Source organism: Eurosta solidaginis, chromosome 5 (assembly GCF_040869045.1).
Source record: "Eurosta solidaginis isolate ZX-2024a chromosome 5, ASM4086904v1, whole genome shotgun sequence".
NCBI lineage: Eukaryota > Metazoa > Arthropoda > Insecta > Diptera > Tephritidae > Eurosta > Eurosta solidaginis.
Genome location: NC_090323.1, coordinates 182,022,489 through 182,035,979, shown reverse-complemented (window position 1 = coordinate 182,035,979; position 13,491 = coordinate 182,022,489). Strand labels below are relative to the sequence as shown.

General features: G+C 36.7%; 1 protein-coding gene across 5 annotated transcripts in view; it reads right to left on the bottom strand.

The window, feature by feature from the left end:
• Nucleotides 1–12,228, bottom strand: part of LOC137251703 (proteoglycan 4-like) — a 42,709-nt gene extending 30,481 nt beyond the window's left edge. For all 5 annotated transcript variants that reach the window (XR_010953316.1, XM_067786486.1, XM_067786487.1 and 2 more), the window contains exons 1-2: nt 12,097–12,228; nt 3,744–5,797 (exon numbers count right to left, since the gene is read on the bottom strand). Coding sequence is in view for 4 of the 5 variants with exons in the window: in XM_067786486.1 (XP_067642587.1) it covers nt 3,744–5,776 (2,033 nt within the window). In the remaining variant the exon portion in view is untranslated. The remainder of the gene's footprint in view (nt 1–3,743; nt 5,798–12,096) is intronic.
• Between the last annotated feature and the right edge of the window lie 1,263 nt (nt 12,229–13,491).

Here is a 13,491-nt window from a genome sequence, read left to right as displayed (position 1 = left end):
CCAAAACGTATTCTCCAACCTTTAATACCTCGTCGTCAAATAACTTGAATTTTGAAATGCCTTAGCCAAGCTTTTTTTTTCAAGCCTAGCCAGGTTTGTTTTTTGCAGGCTTTCTTAGTGTAAGCCAAGGATTTCGCTGCAAAAATCCATAAGACCAGGTTTCTCCAGCCGCCTTATTAGTTATCCAACTAGATGGACATGATATGTTATTAGCGACCACAAACTCATAAACAAATCCTCGAAATGTATCGTAAGACAATCCATATGCAAAAAACGCACACTTCAATGCATATTCAACAAATTGTTCTTCTTGAAATTTTGTTAGCTTGTGTATTTAGAATAATAACTAAAATTCTTATCACAACTACTGTCGTTTCCAGAGTCCGAATCGTTCCTCAAAGGATCTACTTTCTTCATTCGCATGATCAAAGTTGTTTTTTTTTATATAATGCTCGTACTTCTCCGCTACGAACTTAGCTGCTTCGCGCGTATGCCTAATGTCTGAAAGGCTTTCTTCATATCGTTCTCATTTATCTGGCATCGGTTGGTCTTTCTCTTGTAATTACGAACCATTATTACATTAAAACTGGGCAATAGAACACTATTTGTTTTATTATTTATCAACATATATTTAATGGGAAACATTTGACATTTGTCAAATGTGCCCCTTTGGCGAAAGTCAAAGGTGCCCCATTCTACTTACCGTTTCGTTTTCTTGAATTTTACAAACTGTATTTCACTTCAGAAAAAATCACTATTTAATTTTATAAACACACGTGCAGGGGGGCCTATTTCAAAGTATGCCAAAAAATTATCGGTTCTTATTGTTTTGAAGAACGCTTACGCCCGATCTACAAAAAATTACAACAAAGATCGCGAAAATGTTAAAACACGTGTTACTTCCCTACGCGTTGAAATATAATAGTGAATTTTTTTGCCGTTTCTTTTCTAAAGACTAAGATCCTTTCCACATCTGTATATTTTTCATAAAGGCCCCCGTACACACTACAGACAGTAAAGTCAAATGTTCCCCAGTGTCAAATGTACGCCGCTCTCCCCTATTCGTCCCACGACGCTAAGGCGCAGACTACGGGACGTCCTAGGGCGTGAACAGCAAAGAGCCACAAAAGATTTATAAAAGTTACGTGGACGTATGGTTTTGGGGTCTAGCCCAGAACAACCTGTCCGATGCAACCATCCCTTACACGAGACACACTGACAAAAGTATGACCGTCCTAATAAGATTCTTTTCCGGCAGATGCAGCAAAACCATTTCTCAGGACCGGGGTCAGGAGAAGGACCCGGATTGGGTTCGATACCTTCCCGGAGCAAGAGAATATGGAGCAGTCCCGCTGCAAGGAGCTGCTGGGAGGATGACAATTTGTGGGAGAGACGCAACAAATTAAATGGGGTTACACTGAAATGGCAGTCCTTGGTCGGGAAAAATCCCGAGTCGCTCCGGTACATACAACCGACGGCCTTGGGAAGCGCAATTGTCACCCTCACCTACCTGTTTATTTAGCAGACGAGGCTCGAACCCAAGCTTCTCACTGAAGGAGGGTGTTGTTCATATCAAAGGTCATATCAAGTTCCATGAGGAGCTTGGGGTCGCCAGAGCCTCGTCTGTTAGTGAAACAGCATTCGCCGCTCGAAGGTGATGTTGACAATTGGGTTTGGAGAAGCTATATATTGCGCTGGCAACCTTAAAAGGTTGCGCTACACAAGCCCTTGAATCTGGTATTTTAGTCGCCTCTTACGACAGGCATACCTACCGCGGACTATATTCTAACCCCCTAACCCGCGGGTATATTCTAACCCCCTAACAGGCATTGTTGTCTACCTGAGATAGCTAAAAGTCTTTTATTCAGGGTTAACAGTTTCGAGATTCGGGCTGATTATACTCTTTTTTTTTAGCAAAGATATAAAAATATACATACATATGTGCATCATATCGACGGCTGATCGGCAGATTGCCCAATTGTACAACTTGATTCCAAAACACCTTTCATGCAAACACGGCGTTATTAACCAAAATTCGGAGATACAATTTTATACTTTATAGAACTCAAGTGTTATTTAATTCTGAGATATGAAAACTCCATTGAAGGTTTTCGTAAATGGGACACTTTGAAAACTTCTAAGTTAGAGCGTCATCCAACTTAACTCTGAGATAGAAGAGTTTAGAACCCATTTTTGATGTTTTGGTCAAATAAGTTAATATTGAAACAGAACCGCATTGATACGAAACCGAATATAGGGCATTACTCTACTTAATTCAAAGTTGGCGTGTTTTAACCCAGATAACCCTAAAAGTTACTCAGGCGAAAACTTTTGATTTTTTTGGAAATGTCTGTTTAAAACCGCTATAGAAAAAACTCGTGACTTTTTTTTTGAATTTCTTTTGTTATTATTTTACAGGTGTCCTATATATAGTACATTAGGAATATAAGGGATAAAAACATATTTTTATTTATTGGAATGGAAGCTTACAAAGCACTTGGTATGTACTCCAATATTGCATTTTACCCATCTTGTAGTGGTTTTTGATGGCAATATCCACATCGGGTTTGTATTTCCTGTGGCTCTACAAGATGATCCATACGGTCATAGCGAATCTCGGCTTCTTTGATGCAACTTGGATGGCCTTTTTGGTAGGTTGATTGCTTTCGATGGGTAGTCAGCAGCATGTTAGCCACTGCACGCCTAAAGCTCAGTTGGTCAAATTTCCGCCCGCAGCAGCGGGTACTAGTTGTGGCTTGCTGAGCAGCTGGGTTGCTGGAAGGTAGTGGGGGCGCTAAGGCGTAGACTACGGGACACCCTTGGACATGAACAGCAAGGAGCCACAAAAGTTACGTGGACGTCGGGTTTTGGGATCAAGCCCAGAACAACCTGTCCGATGCAACCATCCCTTACACAAGACACACTGAACAGAGTATGACCGTCCTAAAAAGATTCTTTTCCGGCAGATGCAGCAAAACCATTTCTCTGGACCGGGGTCAGGAGACGGACCCGGATTGGATTCGATACCTTCCCGGAGCAAGAGAATATGGAGCAGTCCCGCTGCAAGGAGCTGCTGGGAGGATAACAATTTGTGGGAGGGACGCAACAAATTAAATGGGGTTACACTGAAATGACAGTCCTTGGTCGGGAAAAATCCCGAGTCGCTCCGGTACATAGAACCGACTGCCTTGGGAAGCGAACATTTGCTCATTTTTACTACTAATTAATTTTCAATGTATTTCACTATAATTTTACACATTTAAAAACTCGTTTATTTCTCTATGATTTTTTAATTAAAAAATATATTTGTTAACTTTCACCATATAAATTTTAACTCACTTTTGAAATCGTATGTTATAATTTTGCATTTTTCAAAATTAGTAATTTTCTGAAGAGGACAACGAGCACTTCTCTCACTGAGGGACTGTAAACACTTACTAACGCTGTTGCGCAACTTCTACTGCATGCAAAAATACATTCACGTTATTTCCTGGCCATTAGGCGCGTGCGTGAATCGACATGAAATTGGTGTCCTACATATAGTACATTAGGGTTATCTGGGTTAAAAACAAAATCTGGGACAATGAGTTTTTAATAGGTTTCTCAAATAGGACGTTTCGGAATCAAATTCTGAGAAAATGTGTTCTTAAAAAAAGAAATGGCGCTTTGAAAACCGACTTAGCCGTCGATATCCGAAATTAAAAGCTAATGAACAAACAAAAAAATTAATTAAATATCAATACCTTTCCAGTGCTGCTTTTGTTTCCATGGGTGCTGACGTAACTGTGTAACAATTTGCACAAAGCATGCCAGCTTCTGCATCTTCTTCGGCCTTACAAACAGCTTTCAATAATTCTGCTTTTATAGTTTTACGCTTTTGAAAAGATAATTTACGTGTCTCTTCAAACATTTTTCCAAAGAAATCTTTAAGATCCAGTTTCGTATACAAGTCAGAAGTTTTATCTGTTGACTCACGAAAGCATTCACATTTCAAATTCACATTCGTTATGTTAGACGTATTATTTAGCAGTTCTGCTGGTTCTTCATTTGAGTTTTGGAAATGTTCGAAACGTTTATTATGTAATGTTGGCCTTGATTGTGGGGTGTTCGATGGCAATGTTGGCCTTGGCTGTGCGGAATTTGTTTGTATTGGTTGTGGTGAGTTCGATGGTAATATTGATGTGGTTTGTGTGGAGTATGATGGTAATGTTGGCCTTGATTGTTGGGAATTCGATGGTAATGTTGGCCTTGGATGTGTGGAATTTGTTTGTATTGGTTGTGGTGAGTTCGATGGTAATATTGATGTTGGGTGTGTGGAGTATGATGGTAATGTTGGCTTGGGTTGTATGGCATTTTTTAATAATGTTGGTCTTGGCTGTGCGGAATTTTTTGGTAATGTTGGTATTGGTTGCGGCGAATTTGATGGTAATGTTGGCCTTGATTGTGGGAAATTCGATGGTAATGTTGGCCTTGGCTGTGCGAAATTTGTTTGTATTGGTTGTGGTGAGTGCGATGGGAATATTGATGTTGGTTGTGTGGAGTATGATGTTAATGTTGGCTGTGGTTGTATGGAATTTTTTAATAATGTTGGTCTTGGCTGTGCGGAATTTGTTGGTAATGTTGGTATTGGTTGCGGCGAATTTGATGGTAATGTTGGCGTTGGTTGTACTGAGTTTATTAGCAATGTTGTCCTTGGCTGTGGACTATTTGTTGGTAATGTTAGTACTGGTTGTGGCGAATTTGATGGTAATATTGGCCTTGGTTGTACGGATTTTTTTAGTAATGTTGACCCTGGCTGTGGACAATTTGTTGCTAATGACGGCCTTACAGGTAGTTTAACATTAGTTAGAATTTGTTTTGCTTCATTAAGAGTAAGTTGAAGAGGAGTGGTTTGCCGTTTTGTTGAGTAATGAAATCTCTTTACGGCCACTTTGATTTGTTGCATTTGTTGAGCAGGTGTTGTCGTTGATGATGTTATAGTTGATGATGTCGATGTAGTTGATTTTTGGGCAACAATAGCATTGGGTGTTGGTATATTACGAGTGTCATTTAGTTTTGGAGCTTTTTTATTTAGAGTTGTTGGTATTTTGCAAGGTACAAAAGCATTTTCCGTTTGTATGTTAGGGGTATCGTATATATTACCACTCTCTGTAGTTGGTTTGTTACGATTATTATATGTTTCTTCACTTATTTCGGTTACCGTTAGCTCAGTGCCAAACGAAGGTAACTCAGTAGTTTCTGCATCTGTAGTTGGTACCTTTTCACATTTTTCTGTAGATTTTAATGATTTTTTTATTGTAGCATCTGAACTATTAGATGATTTGATAATTTTTTGCTTTGGCTGCAATTTTTTCTTCAAAATGGCTGCAATATTCTTACGAAATGTTTGCGGATCTATGACCGTTTCTGATAACATGGTCGGTTTAAGCTTGTCTTTTCTAAGAGGTGTTGATATTTGTTCAATGGACGTTTGATGAGCAACATTAGACGATTCTGCATTTGATTCATTTGTACTATTATTGGCTTCGCCTAGTTCATATATTATAAATTCATCAACTAAATGGCACCTCATTGCTTCTGTTTTATTCTCATTTTGTTGACTCAATGTCGCTTCAGTTTTTATAGGTATCTCTTGCAACTCCACTGCTTTTTTCGCGCTGATTTTCTTTTCGTTTATTAATTGATTTTTTAGTTCAGCAAGTGCCATTTCATCCTCTTCAGAATCAGATTTTTCACACTTTATTTCCACTATGGTAAAATCGCAGCCTTTATCCATTGTGTCTTTAGTTTTGTTTTACTATAAAATAAATATAAGTTAAAACGTGAATATTAAATTATGTAATAAATAATTCCACTTATACCATAAAATCTATTTTTTTCTGGGTATTGGATGAAACCAAGTTTTTTTTTTGTTTACGCAATTTGAAATTGAATCCACCCTTTATGTATTTTTTTATTGTGTTTAAGCTTACATATAAGGCGGGTTTTATAGGGGAGCAAAATACAGATCTTCGAAATAAAACCTTCGGGGAGTTTTTAACCCTACAGCAACAACTGATATAAGAACATCCGTAAAAGGACTTAATCAGCCCACGATCCCCTTTCATCCCCATGACCATATTTAACTGCTACAGGTTCATGCTGAGTATATAGAACATTCATCGAATGCTTGAGTCTACAACAAAAAAATTAATCATGTATACCCAAATAGATAGCGAAGTGTGCCTAAAGCGTACTGATGATGAAGGCTTAGCCCCCCCAGCGGGCTAGGGGGTCAGAATATACCCGCGGTAGGTATGCCTGTCGTAAGAGGCGACTAAAATACCAGATTCAAGGGGCTGTGTAGAGCAACCCTTCAAGTTGCCAGCACAATATATAGCTTCTCCAAACCCATTTGTCAACCTCACCTATCCGCGGCGAATACTGTTTCACTAACAGACGAGGCTCTGGCAACCCCAAGCTCCTCATGGGACTTGGGGGTGGAGAGGGAGGGATGGCCTGAAGGTTTAATGTGGCCACATAAATCGTTCCCGAGATGGTCGGGCTAGCACCTTAATTGTGGTGTGTTACCGGAGCGTACCGGATCTGTATCCGGCAAAGGACCATCACATCGATAACACTCCCCAAAGCCTTCGGGGAGCAACCTTATTGCTACAACAACAACAACATGATGACTTAGCACCCTTCGAAATGGATCTATCTGCGCAGCTGTGGCAGGCTGTCTGAAAATTTTTCTACTTACTATTCCAAAAAAAAAATACAATTTTTCAATTATAGAAAAATTAAAAAAGAACAATAATTATCATTAACAAAAATTACTATTTTGGCCTTGAATCGAATCGAACCTTGAATCAAAATTAATGAAATAATTGAATCTGAGCAGTTCCCATGATATACTGATTTAAGAATATGGTAATAGTCTAGTTGAGAGGTCGACTGCTAATACGCTACCAAAAATATCGAGAGAGGTGTCAAACGACGCATTTTGACATCAGTATTAATAATCCGAAAATAAAAGTTTTAACTCGTTCAAAAGATATTAACGAAAAACCGAAAAAAGACCCGCGGGTACACCTTTCTGCGTTGGCGGCCTTCGGCCGCGTTTATAAAAAATAACCCTGGGCTACACCATGCCAAGTCCGAGTGTGTGGTATAACCGTGGCTACCGCCACGGTGATGCACAATTTTTTTTGTGGGTACGAAGACAACAACAACCACATGAAAATCGCCAACTTCAACTGCAAATATCTCCGGACAGAGATAAAATTTTTCTTTTCCGCCTTCGGATTATTGTTCTCGAGATTAATACGCGTCTTTTGACACCTCTCTCGATATTTTTAGTAGCGTATTAGCAGTCGACCCTTCAACTAGACTATTACCAGGAATATATGCCCGGCCCGTAATTATCAGCCGAGTTGCGGTGTCCACACTCAAAAATTTGGACCCTGATATTTCTTGTTTTGACCCAAGTACCAATAATGAAGGCGGAAAAATTTTGCTTCTATCAAAAGATATTTACAAAAAAAACCAAAGCAGGTTACATTTTCCATTAGTGCACCGCACTTTGACAATACACGGATAAAAATAAATCATTAATTTTCCATGAACAGCGTTCATAAACATTTTGCTCTTGGTTTTATGAATAAGTTCATTGATTTTAATGAATTTTTCATAAATTACATGAATAGTTTCATAGAAATTTATGAAAATGCTCATAAATGTAATGGATGCAAATTCATGAATTAGTTCTAGAAGAAAATTCAGTTTTCATGCTTTATGAACAATGTTTATGAATGCTTTTCATAAACTTCTATGAAATTATTCATTGAGTTTATGAAGCATTTCATAAAATCAAAGAATTTATTCATACAACTGATGGTGTTAGTATTGCCGATCAATTCTTTTGTGCAAATAATCCGGGTAAAGTAGCAAGTCCCGTCGTGTTTAGGCTGCAGAACTACACAAAAGAGGGAAACTTTTCAAAAGTTGACGCCACTGAATTTCGCATCATCAGTTGTTGAGTAAAAAAAGGTAAAATAGAACTGCATAAATTTGTTTGTGAAATAAAATGATCTCGGATTGACGGTTTTGTTCGACATTTGACGAGGATTCACTTACTTTCCAACGACAGACTACGGTGCCAATTTTGCCACCAATTATTTGGTAGTGTTAATATTTACAAAAGGCATTTACAGCGCAGGCATTTCATTTTGTTTTGTGATTCTAAAGCCGGTGAAAATAGCAATTTCTTGAAGTTTAATGTCGATGTTCCGGCAGGTTCAATTGCTACTACAGTCCATGAGGCCGGCGTATCTAATATTAGTACACATACTGTCGATATATGCACTCCAGTTGAGGGGGGAAGTTCCGCAGTGGTAAATAATTTTACAGCGGATAGAAGCCACATTATAGAAGAGTTAAATATTGAAAAAGAGTTAAAAAAATTGCAAGATTATTATCTAAATGGACATAGCAATTTTTCTAGAAAAGATGCCATGGATATTGCGAGTAAGGTTGAAAATTTTAAAAATTTAAAGTTTTAAATTTAATTTAAAGTTTAATAATTTAAAGTTTAAAAGTTTTACTTGAATCATGGAAAAAAATCATGTATGATTATTTAAAAGGTTGGTTTCATATTATATTTTTGGCTTTAGTAAATTAATTAATTTCAAAAACTCTTTGTAGATCAAAATCTAACGGTTGAAGTTCTGAAAATATTGAAACGAGACCAATTAAAGGAATTAATGAAAAAGATAAGATAGGGGACCGTGCTATCTTTGAATTTCATTTTGAAAATTGGCGGAATGAAATTGGCAAACCTCTTGATTTCCACTCTTCACCATTGCCTTCAGCTATTACTTGCAAATCTGACAACCAATTCAATATTTTGCCAACCAATTTTAATGCCAATCTGACAACTACTTCAACTTCGAAAGTATCTGGGGATGTAACAATAGTAACGCTTGCAACAATTTTAAATTCGGACTCTAAATCTTCAAACATTAAATCATTTTATGTGGATCACAATAAACTTGAAGAATCACATCGCAACATACTTATTGACATAATTGTAAGATTATTCATCAACAACGACATCCACTTGTTACTTCAAAGTAGCCACTGCTTAGAAGTTGAAATTCTGGAAAATTTCCCAAGCGAGAAATTAAGTTTCTATCGAGCCGAAAAGAGAGGAAAACTGTGCACCAAATTTTGCAACATGAAAAAGAGCATTAAAAGCTACAGTTCGGAAGCTAAACAGCGTCGTATGGAATCTCCAGAGGTCGAGGAAAATGGTAGGTGTTGCAGCATATTACCTAATTTTTCGTTTATTTAATTTTTATTTCATTTCAAGTTCAATTGGTGCTGTTTGCAATTTACTAACAAAAACTTTAAATGTTTTTTTCAGATCGATCTTGATTTCGCAGTAATGTTCCCAAATACGCACAATTTTCTTAGCTGTCAACAAGAACTAAGATATCTGCAGATTCACTATTAAAGATTCAAAAGAGTTGTTTGCTTACGTTGGACAAACTCTTCAACAATTCGAGGATCATATAAATTTTTTGAAGCAACGCTGTGAGAGCATTCAGCCTCTAATTTTAGCGCTGGGCGACAAAAACTATGCAAAATTCGATCAGTTTTTCCTATACTTGGATGATACCAAAATATTATTTATGAACTTTCATCGATGCGTCGATGTATGTTTTAAATCATTCCACTTATTTAATGTTGAGTATCCTAAAGCGAGTACTACTTTTTGGACATTTATTCAAACATATTTTTATAAATTTACTAAAGCACACGCAAAAATAAACCCAAAGATCAATATTTTGATTCAAGAGCTTGAAGAGTGAAACTACTTTATTTTAGGTCTTCTTTAATCCATAGTAATAGTCTTGTAAAAATTGAGCACCCTTATTGAAATTTCTTTCTTGGCACTTATAAACAAATTTTTAAGCTATGGATTAAAGGAGACTTATTTTATGTATTTATTTTTTATTAATTATTGAACCCTCAGTATTCATCGCTAGTGTCTGTATATACAAATTTTACAAAAAATATATATATATTTTTAAAACTCATTATAAGGAAATAGAAATATGTAAACAATGTGATAAATGAAATAAATTTTTTTTATATAGTATTTATAAGATTTCCTTTATTTTTTTAATTAACTACTTTGAAAAATATGTAAAACATTGTATTGGGGTAAAACCTACCCCACGAATGTAGTTAAGGGTTAATAAAATGAATTTGTAAAAAAATAAAAGATTTTGCTGTTTTTTGGGGGGTGAAATTATTGAAAAGATTCATAAAGCTTATGAATCTTTTCATTAAAGTCTATAAAAAAATACATTAAAATCTACGAATTAATTCATATACAATATGAATATGTTCATTAAAATTTACGGATAAATTCACAAAATCTATGAAAAATGTCATTAAATTTTATGAACCCGTTCATAATATTTTTATGAACAGCGTTCGTTAATTTCTTTCATAATCATAAATAACGTTCATAAATTTTACAATTTATGAATAACGATCATTAAATTATTATGATTTTGTTCGTTGGCACGTTTTTAATGAATGTTTTCATTGAAATCAATGTACAAATTCAATGAATTTATGAACGTTTGCGCTCCGTGTATAAATAAGAGTTGGTAGACGGGTCTTCGTAGATGTCAAAACTAGGTTTTTTCTTCTTCCGGAGACTTGTAGTTTCTGCTCAAACAAATTTTATATATTTTTGCCTAGATGGGCTCCACGCCATGCCCGCAGGCGCTCGTGCCCTAACTCCAGACCAACGTGGACCTGATCCCATTCTAGGGAGAAATTTACAGTTTTGTGGCTTTTATTTACCATTACATTATAAAAAAAGTCGGTAAGGTTTTACAAGACTTTGCACCACCAATTTTTATCAAATGTCGTATCAAAATACGCGTTTCGACCCCCTTTTTCAGAATCCGAAAGCAAAGAGCTTCACCTAAAATTTATTGTTTTTGTAGCAGTGCTTCGCCCCACTCACCTAAAATCTCTTCGGAGGTAATATGGCCTTACTCTTATTTATTTGATAATTAAAAAAAAAAAAATTAATTGGTGCATCGTCTTGTAAAACGTCACGGAAGAGTCCAAAGTTCAACAAAAATTTACTTCGGTACTATAATTAACCATTTTACGGGAGTGATCATTTTAATAAAAGAATCCTTCGACTAATTTCCCCATTAAATTTCATTAAAAGAGAACAAATATTTTATCCAGAGTCGGTAATGGTGCACTAATTAAACATGTAGTCCCGAAAAATGTCTCCCGACTGCTCTAAAAATGGAGTGAATACATAGAATTTTGAGTGGCCCCAACACCCGCAACAATATGGAGTTCTCTCAACACGCCTTTCAGCATATGGTAATAGTCTAGTTGAGGGGTCGACTGCTAATACGCTACCAAAAATATCGAGAGGTGTCAAACGACGCGTCTTGACATCAGTATTAATAATCCGAAGGCGGAAAATAAAAATTTTAACGCGTTCAAAAGATATTAACGAAAAACCGAAAAAAGACCCGCGGGTACCTCCAAAACCGGGGGTCGGATCCATAGTATTTTTGCGCAGAACACCTTTCTGCGTTGGTGGCCTTCGGCGCGATTAAAAAAAAATAACCCTGGGCTACGCCATGCCAAGTCCGGGTGTGTGGTATAACCGTGGCTACCGCCACGGTGATCACAATTTTTTTTGGTGGTACAAACACAACAACAACCACATGGAAATCGCCAATTTCAAATGCAAATATCTCCGGACAGAGATAAAATTTTTCCTTTCCGCCATCGGATTATTGTTCTCGAGATTAATACGCGTCGTTTGACACCTCTCTCGATATTTTTGGTAGCGTATTAGCAGTCGACCCCTCAACTAGACTATTACCCAGCATATATGTATATGTGTATGTACAAAAATGCATTCAGATTATTGATGCTAGAGTCAAAACACGTCTTTTCACATTTTTCCTAGAATATCACCCGATGTGCTTTTGTACAGAAACTACTTCAAACAGCGATTAGTTCGCAATATTTCAGCACCCCGATTTATATAATACTTACTATATTTAAATTTCCACAGATATTTTCAGTATATACTATAAGCAAAATGAATTCACTATTTACAACCCCTTAGCAGAAAATTTATAAATTAAACAAATTCCTCCATATCAGCTGTTTGCCTGATTTTCTGATGTTTGGCTCGAATAATCGATAGTTATTTAGAGTAGCCCGAACTAATTTAAAGTTCTTCACTACGATTCATAGTTCAATTATACAGGTTGGCTCATATAATCAGCTGATTTTATTTATGTCATTGCATGGTCGAAGGGATTGTTAAAAGGAGATGGCAAACTCAAAATGAAACCAACACATTGGCAACATTTTACTTAACTGCTAAAACTGCTAAGTTTTATGTTTCCATTCCATACCATTCGCACCAACACCAATACACAGATTTTGACAATTTGAACAGACATATTTTGTTGCTTTACAGATGAGCCAACCATGCATAGTTGAACCATGGTAAACTGCTAGATTGACATGGTAAACAAGTTAGTTTAAAATCCCGTCAAAAGTCTATAAAATGCTCCGTACGTCATACAACCACGTCATACATACGTGAAGATGTGGTGAGTTTTGAAATCTCCGCAAAGGCAAACAGGGGGTCAATTCATTTTCGATGAAGTGAAAAAAAAATTCATGCTCGCTGTGAAATTTATTTTTTCATTTTATTACATCATTTTGTTATGTTAAGCGATTCGTGTTCTTTGCAATACTCGTCAAACGATGAGTATAGCAATTTAACCCCCTTGTGGACATCCCTTCGTTGTCGAGATCTCTACTGTACCCTCCCCACTCGAGGTTTCGTTAATCCTCCTAAGCAGTAGGGCGTTTATCCACATACGGATCGAATGTTGTATCTCTCTTCTCTCGAGTGCCCCATGCACACTCTTGTGGACCGTGTTGTCGAATGCCCCTCTATGTCCAAAAATGCGCATAGCGCAACCTCCCCGCATTCGAACGCACTTTGTATTTCTGTGAATGATACAATGCAGTTTCTGTCCCAAAATAAAATTCATGGGCGCGTAGTCATTGTCAAAATAAAATAGGTTTTAAATTTAGTTGCTGCTTTTTGACATAATTTGCTGTGACCTATCTGCCAAAAAAGTTGCAACTAAATATAAAACCTATTTTATTTTGACTAAGACTATGCGCCATGAAATTTATGGTTCTGTTAGAATGTACATATGTCGACTTGCTGCCACCTTGTATGGTTTCGCCATGGGTGATATGCTCTTTATAAACACATTTTCAGTGTTGATTTCTTCAACAATATCCGAAAATCTACATTGATGACGTCGACATTGTGCAAGATATATGCTAGTCTTAAAAATGGATTGGCCATTGTGTACTTGTGTGTACTTAATAGAGGTTTGCGCCGATCACTTTATCGGC